The sequence below is a fragment of the Anolis carolinensis genome, unplaced genomic scaffold (genome assembly GCF_035594765.1).
Source record: "Anolis carolinensis isolate JA03-04 unplaced genomic scaffold, rAnoCar3.1.pri scaffold_8, whole genome shotgun sequence".
Classification (NCBI taxonomy): Eukaryota; Metazoa; Chordata; class Lepidosauria; order Squamata; family Dactyloidae; genus Anolis; species Anolis carolinensis.
In genome coordinates this window covers 28,231,731-28,255,593 of record NW_026943819.1, presented here as the reverse complement: position 1 = coordinate 28,255,593, position 23,863 = coordinate 28,231,731, and the positions used below count along the sequence as shown (strand labels likewise).

Below are 23,863 nucleotides of genomic sequence, written 5' to 3'. Positions count from 1 at the left end.
GAAGGGATGAGGGAGGGAAAAGTCAGGGAGGGGAGGAAAGGTGCCTAGTACCTACGCAAGTCCTGGACACGGGCTTGGCACTCAGACTGGTGTGCCCGCAAACTCCGCACACCGTCTGGGGCAGAAGCACCATGAACACCTAACTAGTGCAAGTGGTGAACGTCATGCACAAGCCCCGTACACATTCCTCGACCACGTTTCCATCATCACCCCAATTTAGGTTGCCACGAGCATGCATATACTGTATAGACTCTGGAATCCACCATTATACTCCTTTAACCAGGGAGTTATACCTCACAACCTCTGAGGACGCCTGCCATAGATGTGGGCGAAACGTCAGGAGAGAATGCTTCTGGAACATGACCTATACCTCACAACCTCTGAGGATGCCTGCCATAGATGTGGGCAAAACGTCAGGAGAGAATGCTTCTGGAACATGGCCTATACCTCACAACCTCTGAGGATGCCTGCCATAGATGTGGGCGAAACGTCAGGAGAGAATACTTCTGGAACATGGCCATACAGCCTGGAATATTTATTATTTTTATTTATTTACAGCATTTATATTCCGCCCTTCTTTCTCACCCCGAAGGGGACTCAGGGCGGATCACATTACACATATAGGCAAACATTCAATGCCTTTTAACATAGAACAAAGACAAGACAAACATGGCTCCGAGCGGACCTCGAACTCATGACCTTCTGGTCAGAGTAATTCATTGCAGTGATTCATTGCAGCTGCTCTCCAGCCTGCGCCACAGCCCGAGCCATGAAAGCCTTTGACAACACAGGGAGTTATTCCTCTTTGTTACTATTGACATGGAACTTTGATTTACTTTGAATGATTGATTTTGAAGAATAGTGTTACAAATCTCGAGAATATTATCAAGACTTTAATAAGACTACTTTGTGTACCAATAATTATATCTGTTAAAATTGGACATTGGATTATACGTGGTTTGTTATGTTGATATTGATACTATACATAAGTCTACCATTATTCATTGTGTAAACCACAGGAATGGAGTTACGGTCAATCATCAGGTTTATTTAAACCCGATTCAGATTCGAGACAATTTTGAATTATATGTATTTATCTGTACAGTTGGAATATATAAACTGATACTACAATCATAATATATGACTATCTATATATATAAATGAGTGATGGCATCATGGCGACCAACAAAACAACAAAACTACCAGCCCCCCAACCTTGAAATTTGACAACACAACCCATCATCCACGCCTCTAGATTGATACAACAAAAAGAAAAGAAAAGTAAAGTCCTAATTAGAGGGAAAGGAATAATTGTTTTTATCCAATTGCTGCCAGTTAGAGGACTAATCTCTGCCCACTTGGTCTCCTAGCAACCCACTCAGCCCAGGGGACAGGCCGAGTTGGGCCTCACTTAGGCCTCTTCCACAGAGTATCTGATTTGCACTGGATTATATGGCAGTGTAGACTCAAGGCCCTTCCACACAGCTATATAACCCATTTATAATGGACTTAATGTAAGGTAAAACCTTTACCCTTTACCTTAACTACCACCAATTCCTCAATACTTTATTTCCCATACCACCAGACTTCGCCACAGCAACGCGTGGCTGGGCACAGCTAGTATCACTATAGAAGTATATAACTATAACATAACTTACTTTATATTATATTATATACCATACTTATCCTTTTTTTCCTTTTTGCTGTATATAATAGACATCTGTGCATATAGCAGCATGAGCATGCATTCCTCTTATGATACCTCCAGAACCTGTGGGATTTTCTGCCCAGAATCCAATCTCTGCTCCCTTGGCAAAGAATTTGATGCTCAGGTTTTCTCCGGCCATCCTCTGAGCCTGTCAATGCATTCGCTGAATATGCACCAAATAACTGTCAGATTACAATATTTGGTTTCAGCACGGGTTGATATTTGAGAGGGCTCCGAAAACGGACACCGGACTGGTTGCTTCTTGAGTTGAGGTTTTATGACATGGCATAGAGGAAAACGACAGTGTGCACAAAGTGCTACGATACTGAGACCGAATGCAACATTTCTAAATGCAAGCTTGCTTTTCAAATTTGAAATATTATAGACTAGGAAATAGCAAAAAAAGGGAGAGAAATGTTGGAGTATGGTTGTATTTGTATGAAATGTAAATCAAGTGTTTACTGCTGATGAGCAAGAGTGTGTATTTTTCAATAATGAAATAGTTAACAGCAGGCTAGTTTTGACTGACAACCTGTTGTGATTGCTATGACCTATCAGGCTTGATTTCCTGCCCTTGAGGGTTGGAACTTCCTCCAATCTGAGGAATGCTGTTTATCTTATCTGTGGAGTTCGGCTTGAGCATTCGCTGAAGATGGACTATGAATGCTATGCTCTGAAGCCGAGAAATGCAAACTGTAAATAGACATGTAAATAAAGTTAATCAACAGTTGGACTTCGTCTGCTGGAGTGTTTGTTTGACCAGTGCTGTTTCTCAGCATGGGAATACAGTCTGGAGAAGGAGGTGAGACGAGGATGATGAATTTTTGGAATTCACTCTGCAACCCATTATCCCCCGACAAGAAATTCTAGGCAAAAGGTGTCATCTCAGATATTGAATCTCATCCCCCCTTCTCAGCAGACACAATGATTCAGTTTTGAATGTGTAACCATGTCCAGTTGTTTCAACGGAACTACTCTACTCTAGTTGGGGTCTGGGATCAACAACAGGATTCGGGCTCCGATTGTTCTGAATTTCTGGCTTTCAAATTGTGAGCTGGACTGCAAAACCTAGTATCCCCGGCCAGCAGAACCAATGGTGAAGAATGGAAGCTGTAATCCAACAACGTATAGAGTCCTGCTTGGTTTCCATCCCAGCTTATGATCATACCTGGCACCATCTTAGAAATGTCCCAAGGCTTTTGATTGGTAGCGATTTCATTTATTACATCAGTTCCAAGGTAATTAGTGGAAGTAGTTTCTTCAGATTGCCAAGAGTATGCTGCAGGGCCATGCACATGCTTAAAAACCAAGCGTTTGTCCTGAGCCAACCCCAGGCAGATAGCTACACATTTTGCAACATCAGGCACCAACCAGGAACTCATTGTTTTAGCACATGAAGATGCTGGTTACCCGCTTTGATCGTACCTAAGAGTCAGCCCACCCCTTCCCAATGGATACGTTGACATCCAGAACATTGCCTCGGTTTCAGGGAGCCAAGTTTTAGTCTTTCACACAAAAGGGGAAGGTTTTTCCTACAAGCATCCCACCCTCACTGCAAACTCTTTCAGAGCCTTCCTCGGTCTTGCTGAAAACACCAAATCCCACCCCAACCAATATAGATATCATATTGGTTAGTCTCCCATGAAATGTAGGCCACGGGAAGCAGGGGAGCTGCTATGTTTTAAGTTATTTTAACTTTGGTGAGAAGTGTTATTAAATTGTGATTTTAGTGTGTTACAGTTTTTATTGATGTAATACTGTTTTGGGCTTGTCCCAGTGTAAGCCGTCCCAAGTCCTTCGAGAGATGGAGCGGGGTATAAATAAAGTGTTGTTGTTGTTGTTGTTGTTATTATTATTATTATTGAATTGTGATTTTAGTGTGTTACAGTTTTTATTGATGTAATACTGTTTTGGGCTTGTCCCAGTGTAAGCCGTCCCAAGTCCTTCGAGAGATGGAGTGGGGTATAAATAAAGTGTTGTTGTTGTTGTTGTTGTTATTATTATTATTATTATTATTATTATTATTATTATTATTATTATTATTGAATTGTGATTTTAGTGTGTTACAGTTTTTATTGATGTAATACTGTTTTGGGCTTGTCCCAGTGTAAGCCGCCCTGAGTCCTTCGAGAGATGGAACAGGGGTATAAATAAAGTATTATTATTATTATTATTATTATTATTATTATTATTGACACAATGACCTAGTATGACACAGCGAACAAGATAGATATGCTGGATTTCTTGTCCCAAAATCACAAGTCGAACACTTCCCAAGCGTTTAGGACATTATTATTATTATTATTATTATTATTATTATTATTATTATTATTGCCATTCGTACCCTCAAAAGGAATGAGGCAACAAGGATGGTGGTGGGGAAGACCGGCCAAGGCCACCCCATATATATTAGGGCAGGGGTCCCCAAACTAAGGTCCGGGAGCCAGATGCGGCTCTCCAAGGTCATTTACCTGCCCCCCGCCCTCAGTTTTATAATATAATCTTTTTGTATTAGTTTTAATAATATAATATATTGTATATACATATAATATTGATAATAATATTATGTTATACAATATAATACTGATAATAATACCATATAATAATATTAATTATATGTTATATATTACATAACATATAATAGTATAGTGGTATAGTTCAATATAGAATTATATAATGCTAATATTGTGCTATGCTAATAATATAACATATTGTATGTACATATAGCTGCTTTGAGTCCCCTTCGGGGTGAGAAGGGTGGGATATAAATGTAGTAAATAAATGCAGTAAATAAAACTGCTCACGAGGAAAAGAATGAGGAAGAACAGCCACCAATGGACGGTGAAGCAACAGCTCTCCCTGTGGCCGGAATCGTGAAGCTAGAAAGATGTTAAAATGCCTCTGTGTCTGTCTAAAACTGAATGTTGTTTGTCTGTTGGCATTGAATGTTTGCCATATATGTGTTCATTGTAATCCGACCTGAGTCCCCTTCGGGGTGAGAAAGAAGGGCGGAATATAAATACTGTAAATAAATAAATAAATAAATAAATAATTTTAGACTTAGGCTCGGCCAAAGTCTGAAATGACTTGAAGTCACACAACAACAACAATCCTAATTAACCTGACTATTTCATTGGCCAGTAGCAGACCCACACTTTCCATTGAAATCCTGATAGGTTTATGTTGGTTAAAATTGTTTTCATTTTTAAATATTGTAGTGTTCTTTCCTTGTTGTTGTTTCACTACAAATAAGACATGTGCAGTATGCATAGGAATTTGTATTTTTTTTTTCAAATTATAATTTGGCCCCACAACAGTCTGAAGGATTGTGGACCGGCCCTCTGATTCAAAAGTTTGAGGACCCCTGTATTAGGGACTAACAAAACAGGACATTGGCATGGCACGGAGTCAATGATATCACCATTTCTATCAGTTGCCCCAAGCAGATCAGTACAAGACAGAGAGTAGAGAAGACAGGATAGAAGAGCAAAAGCGAAGGTACAAAGACTAGGAGATCATCCTTTTTTCTCTGGTCCACTCCAGACACTAGCACCTGCAAATTCCCAAAAGGTCATGCACGATCACCACCAACCGAACCAGAAATCACGATTCACCATTCTTTTCTCTTTCATCTCCACCTGGATGTCTCAAAGCTTTGGGAACGTAAGGATTTTCACAGTCTGATAATGTCAACAGCAACGACACACACAGTGCTATGATTCAGTGCTAGTGATCGCCTCTCCCCCTACGAACCTGCACGATCTCTTCGTTCGTCGGGGGAGGCCCTCCTCTCGCTCCCACCTCCGTCACAAGCGCGGCTGGTGGGGACGAGAGAGAGGGCCTTCTCCGTGGTGGCCCCCGGCTCTGGAACTCGCTCCCCAGGGAAATCAGGCAAGCTCCCACCCTGATAGCATTCCGAAAGAGCTTGAAAACCTGGCTCTTTACTCAGGCCTTTAGTTAAAGATTGCTCATCCCCATAGCAATCTGTATCTGTGACCATTCCTGTACCATTCCTTGATATGGGTCTCTTCCCATCCCAATTTGCACTTCCAAGAATTTGCAGCACTTTATCAGTCACCTCGTGTTTACAATATTTATATGGTGCACCTTACCCAGTCTACTTTTACAACCTCTCCATTTTAATCCTTGTTTTTTATTAGCTCTTGTCATTTGTTTTTACTGGCTAATGTTTACATTTTTATAATTGTGCATGTTTTTTTTTGTCTATTGTTGTGTTTTATATTGCTACTAGCTGTGCCCGGCCACGCGTTGCTGTGGCAAAGTGGTGGTGGTATTGGTTAAAAATTGTGTAATTTTTATTTGACGTTATTTGTATTTTTTTTAATAAATTTTATTGTAAGTTATCTTTTTATTATATTTTATTATTTTCTTGTATTATTTTTAGTTATTTTATGTTATAGTATTTTATTGTATTAAGTTTTTTAGTGTTTTTAATTATTTTTTTAGTGTTTATTATTATTTTTATTGGGTTGCTAGGAGACCAAGTTGGAGGAGCTTAGCCTTCTAACTGGCAGCAATTGGATAAAAACAATTATTCCTCTCCCTCTAATTAGGACTTTATTTTTCTTTTCTTTTTGTTGTATCAACCTAGAGGCATGGATGAGGGGTTGTGATGTCAATTTTCGAGGTTGTGGGGTGTTTACTTTTGTTGTTTTGTCCGCTGCCGTGATGCCATCACTCTTTTATATATATAGATTGTTTTTATTCGGGTTTGGCCCCATGTAAGCCGCCCTGAGTCCCCTTTGGGGAGATAGAGGCGGGGTATAAAAATAAAGTTATTATTATTATTATTATTATTATTATTATTATTATTATTATTATTATTATTCACCAGTTTTGGGTTGTACGGGGAGAGTGGAACGGTGGGGAGTAGCTGGAGGGGTTTCTCTTGCCAGGGGACAACAAAGAGGACGATTCACACCACGGTCGCTTGGTGGCGGTCAACGCCTGTTTGGCACTCCCAAGTCCCAATGGAGAGGAGACTAAGACTTGACAGATTTCATTCACCCATTATACACACCCTTTTTCCCCCCCATCCTTTTTCAACTACATTAATATGTTTCAACCCAAAGCAGTTGCTTACCAAAAGGATCACCCCGGATAATCCCAGGAAATGGGAGATACGAGTGTTCACTGCTGGATCCGGTATTTAGTGTATTTTGACCCTTTGATCCAGCTATTTACCATTCAACATGTCCATTTGTTTCCCCCTTTCTTTCGCCCCACTAAGTACTCCTCTTTCCTAGCTTTTCCTCAGCCACGAGAGAAGATTTAGACCCCCACCTTGGTGTCATCTTTCCCCGCCAGCTCTCCTGTTCTATGGTTCACCCCAGCTGGGCATAAATTACTTATTTCCTTGGCCAATGTCATTTTAGCCTTTGTGGCCTGCTTGACATCAATAGGAATCTGCCTTGTTGGAATTTGGCTTTACGGGAAGGGTATTTGTGTGAAGATCTTTCAGACATATGATAAAGCCATCTTGGGGAACTTCTGAACGCAGTAAAGCTCACATATAGCCACTGAGCAATGAATTGAGCCATATGGATCATCATCATCATCATCATCATCATCAACATCAACAATAGCAACACATTGTTACCTAGGTAAAGGTTTTTCCCATGACAACAAGTCCAGTCGTGTCCAACTCTGGTGTTTGGTGCTCATCTCCATTTCTAAGCCAAAGAGCCGGCGTTGTCCATAGACACCTCCTAGGTCATGTGGCTGGCATGAGTATCTCTCCTCAAAACACTTCATGGACGATTGTGTTCCCTGGAGGATTGTGTTCCCTGATTGTTTATTTATTTTTGTTATAATTTGTTTTGTTATTTATTTTTTGTTATGTTAGGCCCGGGCTGTGGCGCAGGCTGGAGAGCAAGCCAGCTGCAACCAGCTGCAATGAATTACTCTGACCAGGAGGTCATGAGTTCGAGGCCCGCTCAGAGCCTGTGTTTGTCTTGTCTTTGTTCTATGTTAAAAGGCATTGAATGTTTGTCTATATGTGTAATGTGATTCGCCCTGAGTCCCCTTCGGGGTGAGAAAGAAGGGCGGAATATAAATGCTGTAAATAAATAAATAAATAATAATGTTTCTGTTTTTTTATGTTATTGTTTATACACTTACTATGTGCTATGTATGTACTTAGTGTGTCCATATTTTATATTTTAAATATGTTGATTTTGCCCGTCCCAATGAAAGCCACCCTGAGTCCCTTCGGGGAGATGGAGGTGGGATATAAAAATAACATTATTATTATTATTATTATTATTATTATTATTATTATTATTATTATTATTATTTTATTATGACACAGCAAACAAGATAGATATGCTGGATTTCGTTTCACAAAATCACAAGTCGAACACAAAATCCCAAGTGTCTAGGACTGTGTGATGTATTTTCGGATGATGCGCGCAGATCCCAGTCGGGTGGCCTTTTGCAGTTGGCAGATCGTAATTTTGGCAATGTCTATTGTTTCCAAATGCCGGCTGAGACCTTTTGGCACGGCACCCGGTGTGCCCATCACCACCGGGACCACCTGCACTGGTTTCTGCCAGAGTATTATTATTATTATTATTATTATTATTATTATTATTTTCACATTTTCACTTTTTTATGTGTATAGATTGGACACTATCGATTAACCCCTCATATAAGAAATATTGGTTAATAAAGGCTTAGTACCTGCTAAGTAAATTGTTATTATTTCTATTAAGAATACCAAAATAATAATAATAATAATAATAATAATAATAATTATTATTATTATTATTATTATTATTTCAAGGGGTCTCTGGGATTTGTCACTTTGAGATTTTGACACCCCAATTTCTTAGAAAAGCTCCTCTCTGTGACTCTTGTCTTTTCCCCAGAATTGGAAAAAGTTGTGACTATAAATTGCCAATTGAGAAGTAATGTGCCGATGGTGCCATGCCATCTTTGCGTACAACAGAACACCTACCCATATAAGCAAGTGAATGCTAATCCGCAGATGCAATCTGCATGCACATCCAGATCTGCATGCACATCAGCATACAATACCACTCTGCTTCCTTAAAGTGAGCATGGATCTTCCATACTGAACCAAAACATCCAACTTCTTCCATAGGGAAACTTGTTTCTGTGCAAAACAGGGACAGCATTCCGGCAAATGTACATGGTAGGTATGTGTTTGCCAGACATGTGAGAAAGCCATAAGGAGAGACACCATCTGGACAAGATTAAAGCATGGCTGGGGCAAAGAAAGAGGAGCCGGGGATGGGGGAACCAGCGGGGAGCTTGCCACGCTTTTATTCCTTACCGGCTCAACTCTATCCATCTCCATCCCCAATAAAACAAGGGAGAACAAAACAGGGAGATTCATTGACCACTCTGTTGCCTCCACCCCACCATTGTGGTTCCAGCAGCTGTTGCATTATTCGGGCAAAGCTTCCTGACCCACTGCCAAAGGCTCTGGTCCCCGGGGACAACAGCTGGAGGCTGAGAGAAAAGAGGGGGCTCTGCGTAGCATTGCTTTGATCCTGCCAGCGTTGGGGTGAGGGGAAGCTTGAGAGGGAAGGGTGGAAATAATGAGGAATTTGTGTAGCCAAGAGCTGCAGAAGGGCTCTGCCCAGAAGCTGAAATTCTCCCCTCTTGTGTAAGGATGTGTCGAGGATCCATTTCAGGGTCGGCTGGCACTGAGGACGCCCACCTGTCCGCGACAGGCAGCTGGAGGAACCGTGCCAAGGAAAGAGTTTTGGCTTCTCTTTCTCATCCTGCACAGCTGGAAAAAACACACCCCAATGTGCCAAAGAGCAAAACGCGGACCTACTATACACAACGGAGATCCTACTCCCCATACCGTAATGCTCCAGGGAACCAGAACAAGGACCAGAACAAGTTTAAGGGGAGACTAGTTGATCCAAATAGGAGCCCCGGTGGCGAAGTGTGTTAAAGCACTGAGCTGCTGAATTTGCAGACCGAAAAGGTCGCAGGTTCAAATCCCGGGAGCGGAGTGAGCGCCCGCTGTTGCTCCAGCTTCTGCCAAACTAGCAGTTCGAAAACATGCCAATGTGAGTAGATATGATTATATTGTATTATTACCGTGTTTCCCCAAAAATAAGACAGTGTCTTATATTAATTTTTGCTCCCAAAGGTGCTCTAGGTCTTATTTTCAGGGGATGCCTTATTTTTCCATGAAGAATTATTAACATTTATTGTTGAACAAAAAATGAACATTTATTATATAATATACAGTAGTTGTCATCGCATACCAGCATAACCAGACAAACTGTGAATCCTATCAAGAATTTCTTGTTACTACTATTATTTCCATTTACAACAGTCTATGGTATGTACATTTACCAATCCTGCATGCTCTGGTGTTCTGTTTGGTGGTCATACTTCCAAACACAAACTTTGCTAGGTCTTACTTTCGGGGGAGGCCTTATATTTAGCAATTCAGCAAAACCTCTACTAGGTCTTATTTTCTGAGGATGTCTTATTTTAGGGGAAACAGGGTAGTAGTATAATATTGTATTCCATTGTAATATTATTATCAATATTATAGTAGAGAAGATCAATAGGTACCACTCCGGCGGGAAGATAACGACACTCCATGCTCTCTTGCTGGCCACTTAACCTTGGAGGTGTCTATGGACAATGCCGGCTCTTCAGCTCAGAAATGGAGATGAGCACCAACCCCCAGAGTCAGACATGACTGGACTTAGCGTCAGGGGAAAATCTTTTTAGTTGATCCAAAACTTATCACAGTGCCATCAGGAAACTATAGGATGGATTTGTGTTGAGGACTCGGGAGAGAAAGAGCATTATTGCACTGTTTTGCTTTTGTCCGAAACCGCTGGAAACTCACCCAGAGGTTCAGCGGCAGCTGTCGGCATCTCAGACCCAAGCGACAGGTTTTGGGACTGATGCCAGAGTGGTTATAGGATGTAATCTTCCTGCTGGGTCACCTATTGCTTGTCAATCAAGAACCTCCAAGGGGGGGATAGTCAGTTGTGTTAAGTCCAGTCGTGTCCGACTCTGGGGGTTGGTGCTCATCTCCATTTCTAAGCTGAAGAGCTGGCGTTTTCCGTAGACACCTCCAAGGTCATGTAGCCTTGCAGTCATGCAGTCATTCCATGCAGTCATGCCGTTACCTTTCCGCCGGAGCGGTACCTATTGATCTACTCAGATTTTCATGTTTTCGAACTCCTAGGTTGGCAGGAGCTGGGGCTAACAGCGGGTGCTCATTCCGCTCCCGGGATTTGAACCTGCAACCTTTTGGTCCGCAATTTCAGTAGCTCAGTGCTTTAACACACTTCGCTACCGGGGCTCCCTTGTTAGGAAAGAGGGGTGTAATCCTGCCTCTTGCTCCATAGATGAGACGAGATTTGAAAGATCTCTCTAGAAAACTATATTCATCTCAAAGCAGCCTGGTTTTGCTCCCAAATGGCCTTCGCCAACCTAGTGTCTTCTTTATCTTTGGATTGGAATTCCCATTAGTCCTTTGGTCAACAGTTCAATATGGTGGTAGTTATACTCCAAAACCTCTAAAGGGCAACCTGTCCTGTTTTGCCTTTCAAGAACAGCCTTCAAACACTGTGGTAAGTAAATGGAAACTGCTTTTCTTCAGCAAAACATAAAGTACAGCACACTCAGTGGAATAATGCAAAAGGAAGCAAGGAAGTCTTAGAGCAAACACAGTTCTTAGTCTCTGATAAATTCCCAAATCCAATAGCAGTCTTACTTCAGACAAAGAAACAGCAATAAATTCTTAGGAGCAGTTTCCCAGATGCAGACTCGAAGCAGGCACAAGGAGAGCATAGGCATTAGAGTTAGTTTGTTACCAGCAAGAGCTGGCTGCACCAGCTTCTGATTTATAGCCCTGAGTCCCCTCCCAGCTGCTAGGGAAGTTCCTCATTACTCAGCTGCATTTCTGGCAGCTATTCTAGCTGAACAACGTCTCTGCTCTGTTTCCTTTCGCCTCTCCTGAAAAGTGGGTACTTGCAAAATCTCTTCCTCAGATTCTAACTCACCCTCAGATTCATGAACACTTTCCTGCTCCTCTTCTTCTTCCGAACACAACCATTTTTGGAAGGCTGATATAAAGCTTCCAGAATGGGTTTAGAGTTGTGGATTCTGGTTTCCATGATGCAAGGGTGAAGCAAGAGTTCTGAGTGTGCAGCTAAAATGTCGGAAAGATCAGCCTGGTTGCCATTGTGACTGACTCTGCATTGGTGCAACCGTGCGTGAAGCCCTCCTAGGCATGCATGCATGCGCTCAGGAGCCCGTGCGCGCTTGTTCGAGCACACTTTCCTTTCGGCAATGTGAATAACCTCAAGAGAGCCCTGGCCAACCTGTGTGGGTCCAAGCTAAGGCTCTCCGCCGCCAAGGCTCTTGCTCCGCGGATCTCCCTCGGCTGACAAATGTCCTGCAACGCCAGCCGAGCTATTACGTGAACAGATTGCAGGAATAAAATATTAAACTCCTGCTTATCCGTCTTTTTAATGTGCCGTAACTCTAACGGGGACAGCTTTCTGCCGTTGGCTTGGAGCAAAAGACCGAGTCAGCCAGGCGTGATCTGCGAGGATTGTCCGTGGGGTCGAAACGCATTGTGGGAAATGGGATGTGTGAGCAGCAAGAGTCTTTCAAAGCCTCCCTCTGTGGCTATGAACCAGAGACAACAACTGAGAGCAGGTGGAAGTAGCTCAGCAGCAGATCTCCAGCTTTGCATGCTGAAGGATCCAGGTTCAAATCCCAACATTTCCAGCAATGGCTTAGGTAGGAATCCTGCCTGAAATGTTGAAAAGCCACTGCCAGCCAGAGCGAAATGTACTGGGTTGGACAAATATCGGAAAATACAGCCCAGGGACATTTTTATAGTAACACTAGTTGTGCCCGGCCATGCATTGCTGTGGCGTATGGGAATCCTTTGTTGGCCAGGTGGAATAGCAGTGAATAGCCTTGCAGCCTCAAAGCCTGGCCGTTTTCTTCTTATCAGAATCCTTGTTTCGTGAGTTAGAATGCAACGGAATAGGCTTGCTACTTGGAAGGCTGGGTGCTTGCGTTCTAGTGGAATTGTTTTTTGGGATGCTAGAATTGCAATGAATAGCCTCACTGCCTCAAAGCCTGGCTGCTTTCTGCCTACGAGAATCTTTGGTTGGTCAGTTTCAATAGTACAGAGTAGTATCGCTGCTTCAAAGCCTGGCCAGGTGGAATAGCAGTGAATAGCCTTGCAGCCTCAAAGCCTGGCCGTTTTCTTCTTATCAGAATCCTTGTTTGGTGAGTTAGAATGCAACGAAATAGGCTTGCTACTTGGAAGGCTGGGTACTTGCATTCTAGGGGAATGGTTTTTTGGGATGCTAGAATTACAATGAATAGCCTCACTGCTTCAAAGCCTGGCTGCTTTCTGCCTACGAGAATCTTTGGTTGGTCAGCTTCAATAGTACAGAGTAGTATCGCTGCTTCAAAGCCTGGTGCCTTCTACCAAGGTTAATCCTTTGTTGGTCTGGTTAAATTACACTGAACAGCCTTGCAGCTTCAATGCCTGGCTGTGTTATACCTAGGCTGATATGTTTTTTTTTGGGGGGGGGGGGAGGTTGAGTGAAGGACATACCTTGAATGTGTTGGTGCATTGTGGCCAAATTTGGTGTGATTTGGTTCAGTGGTTTTGTTGTTTACTCAGACCTACAAACGTACATTACATTTATATTTATTTATATATATATATATATATATATATATATATATATATATATATATATATATATATACACATACATATACACACACACACACACACACACACACACACACACACACATACACACACACACACACACACACACACACACAGATCATCATCATTATCATCATCATCATTAGAATGCATGTGGAAGGCAGTTCTACCATGCTTGGAGCCCACCTTGCCTAACATCAAAAATATTATTTCTTTCCGATTTTTTTTTTGCCCTGCGATGCTACAAAATGTTCACTACATCATGCTGCCTCCTGAAGGGACTTCGCATCCAGACATGGTCCTTAAAGTGGTGTCAAACTGCATTCATTCTACAGTGCCAATGCATCCCAAGATGCCCATTGCAAGGCCCCAAATAATAATAATAATAATAATAATAATAATAATAATAATAATAATAATAATAATAATAATGACAAAGTTCTGGAACACAACACACCAGACATTACAGTTGTGGAAAAGAAAAAGGTTTGGATCATTGATGTTGCCATCCCAGGTGACAGTCGCATTGACGAAAAACAACAGGAAAAACTCAGCCGCTCTCAGGACCTCAAGATTGAACTGCAAAGACTCTGGCAGAAACCAGTGCAGGTGGTCCCGGTGGTGATGGGCACACTGGGTGCTGTGCCAAAAGATCTCAGCCGGCATTTGGAAACAATAGGCATTGACACAATTATGATCTGCCAACTGCAAAAGCCCACCCGACTGGGATCTGCAGCATCATCCGAAAATACATCACACAATCCTAGACACTTGGGAAGTGTTCGACTTGTGGTTTTGTGATACGAAATCCAGCATATCTATCTTGTTTGCTGTGTCATAATAATAATAATAATAATAATAATAATAATAATAATAATAATAATAATAATAATACATAACACAGTCCTAGACACTTGGGAAGTCTTCGACTTGTGATTTTGTGATACGAAATCCAGAATATCTATCTTGTTTGCTGTGTCATAATAATAATAATAATAATAATAATAATAATAATAATAATAATAATACATCACACAGTCCTAGACACTTGGGAAGTGTTCGACTTGTGATTTTGTGATAATAATAATATATTATAATAATATAATAAAATACATCACACAGTCCTAGACACTTGGGAAGTGTTCGACTTGTGATTTTGTGATACGAAATCCAGCATATCTATCTTGTTTGCTGTGTCATAATAATAATAACAATAATAACAACAATAATAATAATAATAATAATAATAATAATAATAATACATCACACAGTCCTAGACACTTGGGAAGTGTTCGACTTGTGATTTTGTGATATGAAATCCAGCATGTCTATCTTGTTTGCTGTGTCATAATAATAATAATAATAATAATAATAATAATAATAATAATAATAATAATAATAATAATACATCACACAGTCCTAGACACTTGGGAAGTGTTCGACTTGTGATTTTGTGATAATAATAATAATATATTATAATAATATAATAAAATACATCACACAGTCCTAGACACTTGGGAAGTGTTCGACTTGTGATTTTGTGATACGAAATCCAGCATGTTTATCTTGTTTGCTGTGTCATAATAATAATAACAATAATAATAATAATACATCACACAGTCCTAGACACTTGGGAAGTGTTCGACTTGTGATTTTGTGATACGAAATCCAGCATGTTTATCTTGTTTGCTGTGTCATAATAAAATAATAAAAATAAAACTTTATTTGTATTCCGCCCTATCTCCCCGAGAAGAAATCCAGCTCAGCTGAGCCTTCTCCGTTGCGAACCTAAGTGGTCCTCGGGGAACCCTGGATAAACACATTCAGAGGCCATGAATGATTAACGGGGATTTTCCTTTGCGCCTCCTCACCTAACGAAGCAACCGCTAATCCCCTTGAACTCGGCATCTCTTGGCAAATGCTCCTGACCAGCCATTGCCTGTGACCCATTTGGACACCTGAGGGTCCCCTTGCAAGCCCAATCCCTTACCCAAACACCAAGCCCCTCACTGGGGGACACCCTTAGTTGTTATCCTTGTTGCTCAGCCACAATTACACTGATCACAACCTCTGAGGATGCCTGCCATAGATGTGGGCGAAACGTCAGGAGAGAATGCTTCTAGAACATGGCCATACAGCCCGGAAAGCATACAACAACCCTGTGATCCCGGCCATCAAAGCCTTCGACAACACACTGATTAAAACTGTTGTCCGTTCACAGTAGTCTTTAATTGATTCATCACCTGCCTTTTCCAATGAATAAGCCACTTGGATCAAGCTTCAAAGCCTGACTGCTTCCTGCTTGCGGAATGCTTTGTTGGGAGATGTTAGCTGGCCCTGATTGTTCCTTGTCTTCTGAGTGAGGCAGGAAGCAGCCAGGCTTTAATAATAATAAGATCAGAGTGAAATAATAAATGTATTAATAACAATAATAAAAATAGAGTAAAATAAATGTAATATTAGCAACAACAACAGAGAAAAAAATAAATGTAATAATACCAATAATAATAGAGAAAAATAATAAATATACCATATGTTCTCGAGTATAAGCTGACCCAAATATAAGCCAACCAGGACCCTCACCTGAGTATAAGCCGAGCAGGGCTTTTTCAGTCTTAAAAAAAAGGGCTGAAAAACTAGGCTTATACTCGAGTATATACAGTATATTTTATTACATTATAATATTATCAATATTGCATCCAAACTTTCGGAAACTTCAGAGCCTGGGATGATTTTGGACCGGCACAGTCCTTAAAGAATGAAAGAACCACAGTTGGAAACGGCTTTATGGTCCATCTACCTTGTCAACTAAGCATATTTATTTACCAAGAAGCTACAAACGGAATGAATACACAGATGTAACGAAGAGTTTTAAAAGTGTCGCCCCTCGGGGAGGGAAAAAAAGGCAAGCTGAAGCTACTGGAAACAAACAGAGCTGCTTTTTGACAGGTGACTTCTGATCTTAAGTTTGTTGCAACCCACAACTAGCTCGGCAAGAGGCATTTCTCTTCCTTCGCCCTTTGTGCCCGTTCCCTTTGGCATCTCTCTCTATCCCTCACCTTCCGGAGCACATGGCAGCTTTCATGCTCTCTTTGCTTTGAATCCAGGGCGGAAAAGAAAAAGAAGGATGAATCAAAGTACGGGCAAACAGAAGAGCAAAAGAAAGGCAATGGCAGGAGGAGGAGAGAAGGAGAGTGCCTTGCAGAAACAGCTTGTTTCGGGGTGCATAGAATTACAGAGCTGTAATTTTCACACAATCTTTAGCCTTTGCTGGTTCCTCAGCGAACTACAATTCCCAGGATTCCATAGCATTGAGCCATGGCAGTGAAAATGAAGTCAAAATAGGGTTGTTGTGTGTTCACCTCACAACCTCTGAGGATGCCTGCCATAGATGTGGGCGAAACGTCAGGAGAGAATGCTTCTGGAACATGGCCACACAGCCCGAAAGACACACAACAACCCTGTGATCCTGGCCATGAAAGCCTTCGACAACACATTGAAGTCAAAATACATGAATTCTACATTACTATAAGCTCCCCCAGTGCATTGAACTGCTGAATTTGCAGACTGAAAGGTCGCAGGTTCCAATCCGGGGAGCAGAAGGAGCGCCTGCTGTTAGCCCCAGCTTCTGCCAACCTAGCAGTTCGAAAACATGCACATGTGAGTAGATCAATAGGTACTGACTCCTTGATGAAGTACTTCCTCATTCTTCTGCACGCTGCTGGAAGTTTTTATGGTGCAAATTAGTTAAATTAGCCTCCCCACATATAGTGGTACAGTAGTCTCTCACTGTAGGAGCCCCGGTGGCGAAGTGTGTTAAAGCACTGAGCTGCTGAACTTGCAGACTGAAAGGTCCCAGGTTTAAATCCCAGGAGCGGAGTGAGCGCCCGCTGTTAGCTCCAGCTTAACCCAAACTTCTGCCAACCTAGCAGTTGAAAACATGCAAATGTGAGTAGATCAATAGGTACTTCTCTGGCGGGAAGGTAACGGCGCTCCATGCAGTCACGCCAATGGCCACATGAACTTGGAGGTGTCTATGGACAACGCCGGCTCTTCGGCTTAGAAATGGAGATGAGCACCAACCCACAGAGTCGGACAAGACTGGACTTAATATCAGGTAAATAAACATTTACCTATAAGCTCCCCAAGTTCCCAGCATGGACTCTGTAATGAAGTACGAATTTTGGTTTACAGATGTTATGTTTAATTGTGTGTTTATGTTTTAAAAGGGTAAGTATCACAGTTATTGCATCTCAGCACTCAGAGGCTGGTTGCCATGGAGAGGTAGGCAGAGCCAACTGCTGTTTAGTTGAAGAAGTTCAGAGTTTAAAAAAAGAAAGTCAGTCTGTGCTCTGATGAGGCACAGGGAAGATTGATTCCAGGTTGATGAGATCAAGAAGACTCAATTGTTCATTTTGAGTCAGTTTTAAATAAGTTTGGTGACTTATTTAATGTAGTCTGTGTCCTGGAAAGGCACAGAGAATCTGTGATAGTATATCACAGGGGTGACTGTGGTTTGAAGTCACTGGATAGTCCAAGTTTCAGACTTTGGGAACTAATCCCAGCTGGACTCACAGAGATCCATTGAAGTAACGGTTTAAAAGTAGCGGAAGAAGAAGTTTTAACTACTTTAAGTAAAAGAAGTGATACTTTAGAGAGTTGATTCATCTCATTCTAGTGTTGTAACTGTTAATAAGAATACATCTAAGTGTGAACAACATTGTAACCACTAAGCTCTGTGCCTGAATAAACTTGTTATTGTTCTTCCAACATCTAAGCCTTTGTTGCATATATTGTAAACCAAGTTACGCTACCCTTTAAAGTAAAAGGTCTCCTCCCTGAGTCTTTGGTGGTTTGCATCTTTCCAAATTGGTGTTAGTCGATATTAATTCTTTACAAATTGGTGGCAGTCGTTCTTAAATTCCTTACAGACTCTGTAAAAAACAGGCACCTTTGAGCATAAGAAGTACCACATGACCCAGACTAGCAAACTGACAACAAAGGGGAATATTCGATGAGTAACAGCAAGATGGCAAAAAGTGGTGTGCAGCCCATTTGAGATCCCACCTTGCAACCCACCTCCCAGATGCTAGAAGTCGTGACTGTTGGGGAGGGGAAGAGATGCTTCCTACCTGTGACATTGACTTCCACCAGGCCAGAGCGTGTGCCGATGGTGTTGGAGGCCTCGCAGACATATGTCCCTGCCAAGCTGTACGTCACCGGTCCCTTGAAGAACAAAGTGCTGTTTTGCACCTCCACGTTGTCCGGAAGGGAGCCGTTCATCCTGTTGTTACAAAAGAAGAATGGACACGTTAGGGAGAAACTTCTCTTGGACAGAGAGCAGATTTGGTTACCTATCAGTTTCCAACACTTGAATAAGTTCCGCAATACAGTCAGGCCTCCCCAGTTGGTTAGGGACGCAAGAACCCTTTGGATGTGGGAAACTATGAACAAAATAATAATGCTTTTTTCTTTATCTGAGGGAATACCTCTCTAGTTCCTCCCGTGATAAATTCAATCGGAGGAACATGAACAGTGACGTCCAACCTTTGGTCCTGCAGGTGTTTTGGATGTCAGCTCCAAAATTCCCAGGACTTCTGGGAGTTGGAGTTCCAAACACCCGGAGGACCAAAGATTGGACATCACTAACTTGGGCCAGATCTAAGGTAAAGGTAAAGATTTCCCCCTGACATTGTCTAGTTGTGTCCGACTGGGCGTTGGTGCTCATCTCCATTACTAAACTGAAGAGTCGGAGTTGTCCATAGACACCTCCAAGGTCATGTGGCCAGCATGACTGCATGGGGTGCTGTTACTTTCCCGCTGGAGCGGTACCTATTGATCTACTCACATTTGCATGTTTTTGAACTGCTAGATTGGCAGAGGGAGCCCCCATGACGCAGTGTGTTAACGCCTTGAGCTGCTGAACTTGCAGACCGAAAGGTTGCAGGTTCGAATCCGGGGAGCAGAATGAATTCCCGCTGTTAGCTCCAACTTCTGCCAGCCTAGCAGTTCGAAAACATGCAAATCTGAGTAGATTAATAGGTACAATAGGTACAGCTCTGGCGGGAAGGCAATGGCGCTCCATGCAGTCATGCCGGCCACATAACCTTGGAGGTGTCTACAGACAATGCCGGCTCTTCCAAATTATCTGCTTTGAACTGGATTGTATGAGTCTGCACTGCCATATAATCCAGTTCAAAGAAGATAATCTGGATTCATATGGCAGTGTAAATAGGGCCCTAGAGACTCCTATAGAGGAGTTATCTTTAGGAAACTCTACGTCCAGTGTGATCTAATGGGCAACGTCCAGCAGAAATTGACCACAGAGTTATACCAGAGGAGCTAGAAAATCCAAAATAATGCAAATAGTGTATAATCCAATTCACAAAGGTCCAACCCACAAATGAGGAGGGCTGACTGTATAAGCCAATGCAATTCATTCAGCAATAAGATGAGCCATATTCATTGGAAATGGAAACCCTGCTAGCCCAAGAAAGTCACCAGAAATATTGCAAAACCCATCTTTCCTTCAGATAAATGACTTCTGAGATTGGTTGCACACTTTGAAGTCTTAAAGGGACAATTGTTGCGTTTATGGAAACCTGGGTGTTTGATCTCCAGGATATGCACTCTCCATACCACCCTTGGGATCCTTACCATATAGCAAGGACTAATATTTTTATTAGTCCAGTCATTTCATCCCGGAATAAAACGGGACCAACAAATGGAGGAATCCATGACAAACATTATTCAAATAAAGTGGCAGAAACCGAGTGATGAACCAATCTCAGAAGCATGTTGCGAAGTGGTAGAACATACACAGAGAGAAACATGGGAAACAAATAATAATAATAATAATAATAATAATAATAATAATAATAATAAATTGCTCGTGTTGAATGACCAATACAAGCTAAAGCCATGACTTTAGCTAAAGCATGTACAAGTGAGGGATCGAGCATGCAGAAGGTCCAGAAATTCCAAGGAAAAAGGATCAGGAAAGAAAATAAGACACCGGTGCCCATTAATACAAGGTGAGTTGGCCTTGGATCACGTGTTGTTATATGAGGCATTTTCATACATGATTTATCTTCCTAAAGAAAGCCACTGACTGGGTGTCATTCATTGGGAAAGAAGCAGGAGGAGATTGATGCTTGGTTACTTCCATGCCAAGAAGAAGTCATACCCAGAACCATGCCAGGGCCAAAGAAGAGGAAGGTGCACTTTGGGTAGAATATTGGGGCAACTAAGGGAGAAAAGGGCAGAAAGTAGCCACCACTAGCCTGGTGTTAAGGGACTAGATCCCAGGAAATTAAATGGCTTGCTCACCTATCCATACCCACTTTAGTCTGTGGGAGCCTGAAAGAAAAAGAGAAGTTAAAGTTTTGCTTGAAATCATGCTAGTACTCCTGTGAACGGGCAAATTACAAAAGGAGGGAGGTTTCATCCTATTTCTTGGGTCATGAAAACTCTGCCCTGAGACCTGTTCCACATCCCTATCCAAAGCTTTTCATATTCCCCTAATTCCCCTGATATTAAGCCTCTCTCATCCTATTTTGTCAGTTGTTTTTATAGTGTCCTTGTTTCTCTCTCCTTCTACTTTCCCCCTTGGTCCAAAGCTTACTTCGATTCCTGAAAACCAAGTTCAATGTCCAAATGTAGTTGAATTTATTGTGGTAAAGAAGAAGAAATGCCCTTCCCTTTAGGACAGTGCTTCCCAAACTTTTTTTTGACCAGGGACCACTTGACCAGGAACCATTTTGACCAAGGACCACTTTGATCAGGGACCGCTTGACCAGGGACCACTCAACTAGGGACCATTTTGACCAGGGACCACTTAGACCACTCTACCAGGGACCGTTTGACCAGGGACCACTTGACCAGGGACTACTTTGACCAGGGACCACTCTCCAACATTAGTTCCAAAAGGTTTATGAATCAGCTTTTGGTCGACTTTAGATTTGGCTTAATTGTTCGGGGTGCCGATTCAGAAAATTGCATTGGTTAGACCACATCAGCTCTAGTTTCTGGTATAGAACATATGCCATCCAGTAGTCGCCACCTGCTCGCCCACAGAAAACCATATTTAATAATCTAGAGCTGATGTGGTCTATACAATACAGTTTTCTGAATCTGCACCCCAAAAACTCCAGGAACGGGCCTAAAAACAAAGACACCAAGATGCCCTGCTTCCAGGCACCAGTCTCCAGGAGGAGGAGGAGAAGCAGCAGTCAGGAGGCTTGTTGTCGTGCCTTTTTCTTCCCTCCCGACATCCCTGTTGCCTCGGCATTATAAAAGAGTTTCACAAGACCAGTCGCTCTTGTTGCAACAGTGTAGTAATGGTGAGGCCGTGGACCGTATTTTAGTTCTTGGGAACCACTGCTTTAGGAAAAACAAAATGCTGCAGTCTCTGGGTTTTCTCTTTTGATTCATTAATAATTGTTGCAGTCTTGTCCATATTCCAGCATGGCCTAGCCATATATATCCTGCTTTTAAACTACTGGAAGATGTCTTTTGTCCCTTTTTTTGTCCCCATCCTGGGTAACTGTATTTTCACATTCCCAGTTCATCTCCGGAAATGGCCAGATAAATTATGCTTGGCACAACGGCGTCATGGTATAATTTCCCTTGGAGCTAAAACCGAGAAGAACTCTGCATGCATGTATTTAAGAAAGGTATTTCAAGCTTGCCTAAACCAAGCTCTGAAGGCCAGGAGTCCATCCGCCCACCACCATGCTGCTCGAGGATGATAGGAATTGTAGTCTAAAGACCTCAGGAAGGGGAGCAGATTGGGAGAAGACTCTTTCAAACCCTTTCTGTACAACCTTCTCTTTCAAGCAGGTTAGGAAACAGAAACTTCCGAGCTGCGGCTGTGATTTGGGACACGGACATTCAGAAATACAGAAAGTTCCCTTCTTTCTGCTCTGCCATTGTTAGCTTTGTGTTTTGCCCGCTGGCAATGCTCACTAGAATAGAAAGTACTCTGCTCTGGATTCGTCTTCTTTTTCTTCTTGGCAGCGTGAATTTAAAGGGAAAATAAAAATAGACCAGCCCTGGGGTCCATTTGTGTTAATCATTTCCCCCCCAATGGCTTTGACTCTGCCCTTGATCTCTTCCATTGATTCCGCAGAAAGCCCAAACCTTAGGCTGCATGCATTTTGTTGGGACAGAAACCTCTGTCCCAACAAAAGGCAACCAAAACCAGCTGTAAAAATGAAGAAACAACTGGTGCAGGTGTATTTTATGTACAAGGGGAACTCTACTACATATGGTTACTTTTGGTTGAAATCCCAACCTGTGTCCCATTGCAAAATTGTGAGTGAACTGGAGATGTTTCAGTTACAAGGAATTATTGATCTCAACCAGGACTGAACACATTGACTTCATGGGAGGCTATCATATACCTCCATGGAAATTTGGAGCCTATCTTAATTGAAACTTAAAAATCTTAAATTATGTTATAGCCACTGTTTGTTCCTTTTATTTAGACCCACTCTAGAAAAAAAGAGAAGAAGACATAAAAACACAACTAGAAAGAGGAGCATAAAGGGTATACATATGAATGTACTATTGTAAGTCTCTATGTCAAATTTATAATGACATTTATGTGGATATGTTATATGTTTTTGATTAATTCATTATAATTTTCCCAGATTCATTCACTTGAAGAAGACCTAGTCGAAACCGGTCGTGATCTACTGTGACCTACTTGCTCTTCAGCACAATGAACTGATTGAATAAGTGAACAATTATATATAGAACATATATTGTTGAGCTACAGTCATTTTTGATGTATGGATTATGTTTATTACAATTGTGAATTCTGAACATATTGTATTTTATTCTATATGAGTTTTTACGTTATACCTGTTGACTGAACATTGCTAAAGCAATTACTACATTTGTGGGTATCTATTACTTTTGTGCCTATACAGAGCCCCAAGGACTCTATTGAGCACACTTTGAGAACCGCCGATCTAGATTACTCATATTTATGAAGAAAAGGCAACCCAGAGCCCCAACAGATGCCAAGGAGCACAGCTCCCCTAAGCCCCAGTCAGTCTTGCAGATGGTCTGTGATTATGAGAGTTTAGTCCAAAACATCTGGCAGTGTCTGGGTTGCCTAACGCCAATGCATTGGAGGGAAAGGATTTAAAACCATTCATGTACAAAGTCTCAACATTTCTTTGAAAAGCCCCATAAAGTGAAGTAAACAGTGTAACCCTGGTCCAACAGATGGGATCGGGGAAGGAAGATGTCCTCCAGGATTGAGCAGATCTACATGGCTCAGAGCTTGTACTCTTGACTGCTGGAAGCATCGCCAGACTCAAGATATCACAACTAGGATTTACTTGATGCACTATGCTATGGAGATGAAGAATTCCATGTTTACATTGGGAAACTTAGAGTAACTGACA

General features: G+C 41.8%; 1 protein-coding gene across 8 annotated transcripts in view; it reads right to left on the bottom strand.

Annotated features, from left to right (window-relative positions):
• Positions 1-23,863, bottom strand: part of nectin1 (nectin cell adhesion molecule 1) — a 258,697-nt gene that overhangs the window by 82,967 nt on the left and 151,867 nt on the right. For 6 of the 8 annotated variants that reach the window (XR_010000434.1, XR_010000433.1, XM_016994708.2 and 3 more), the window contains exons 5-6: positions 20,775-20,804; positions 18,578-18,729 (exon numbers count right to left, since the gene is read on the bottom strand). Coding sequence is in view for 6 of the 8 variants with exons in the window: in XM_016994708.2 (XP_016850197.1) it covers positions 18,578-18,729; positions 20,775-20,804 (182 nt within the window). In the remaining 2 variants the exon portion in view is untranslated. The remainder of the gene's footprint in view (positions 1-18,577; positions 18,730-20,774; positions 20,805-23,863) is intronic. The other 2 variants (XM_016994709.2, XM_003222797.4) reach the window with 1 other exon arrangement.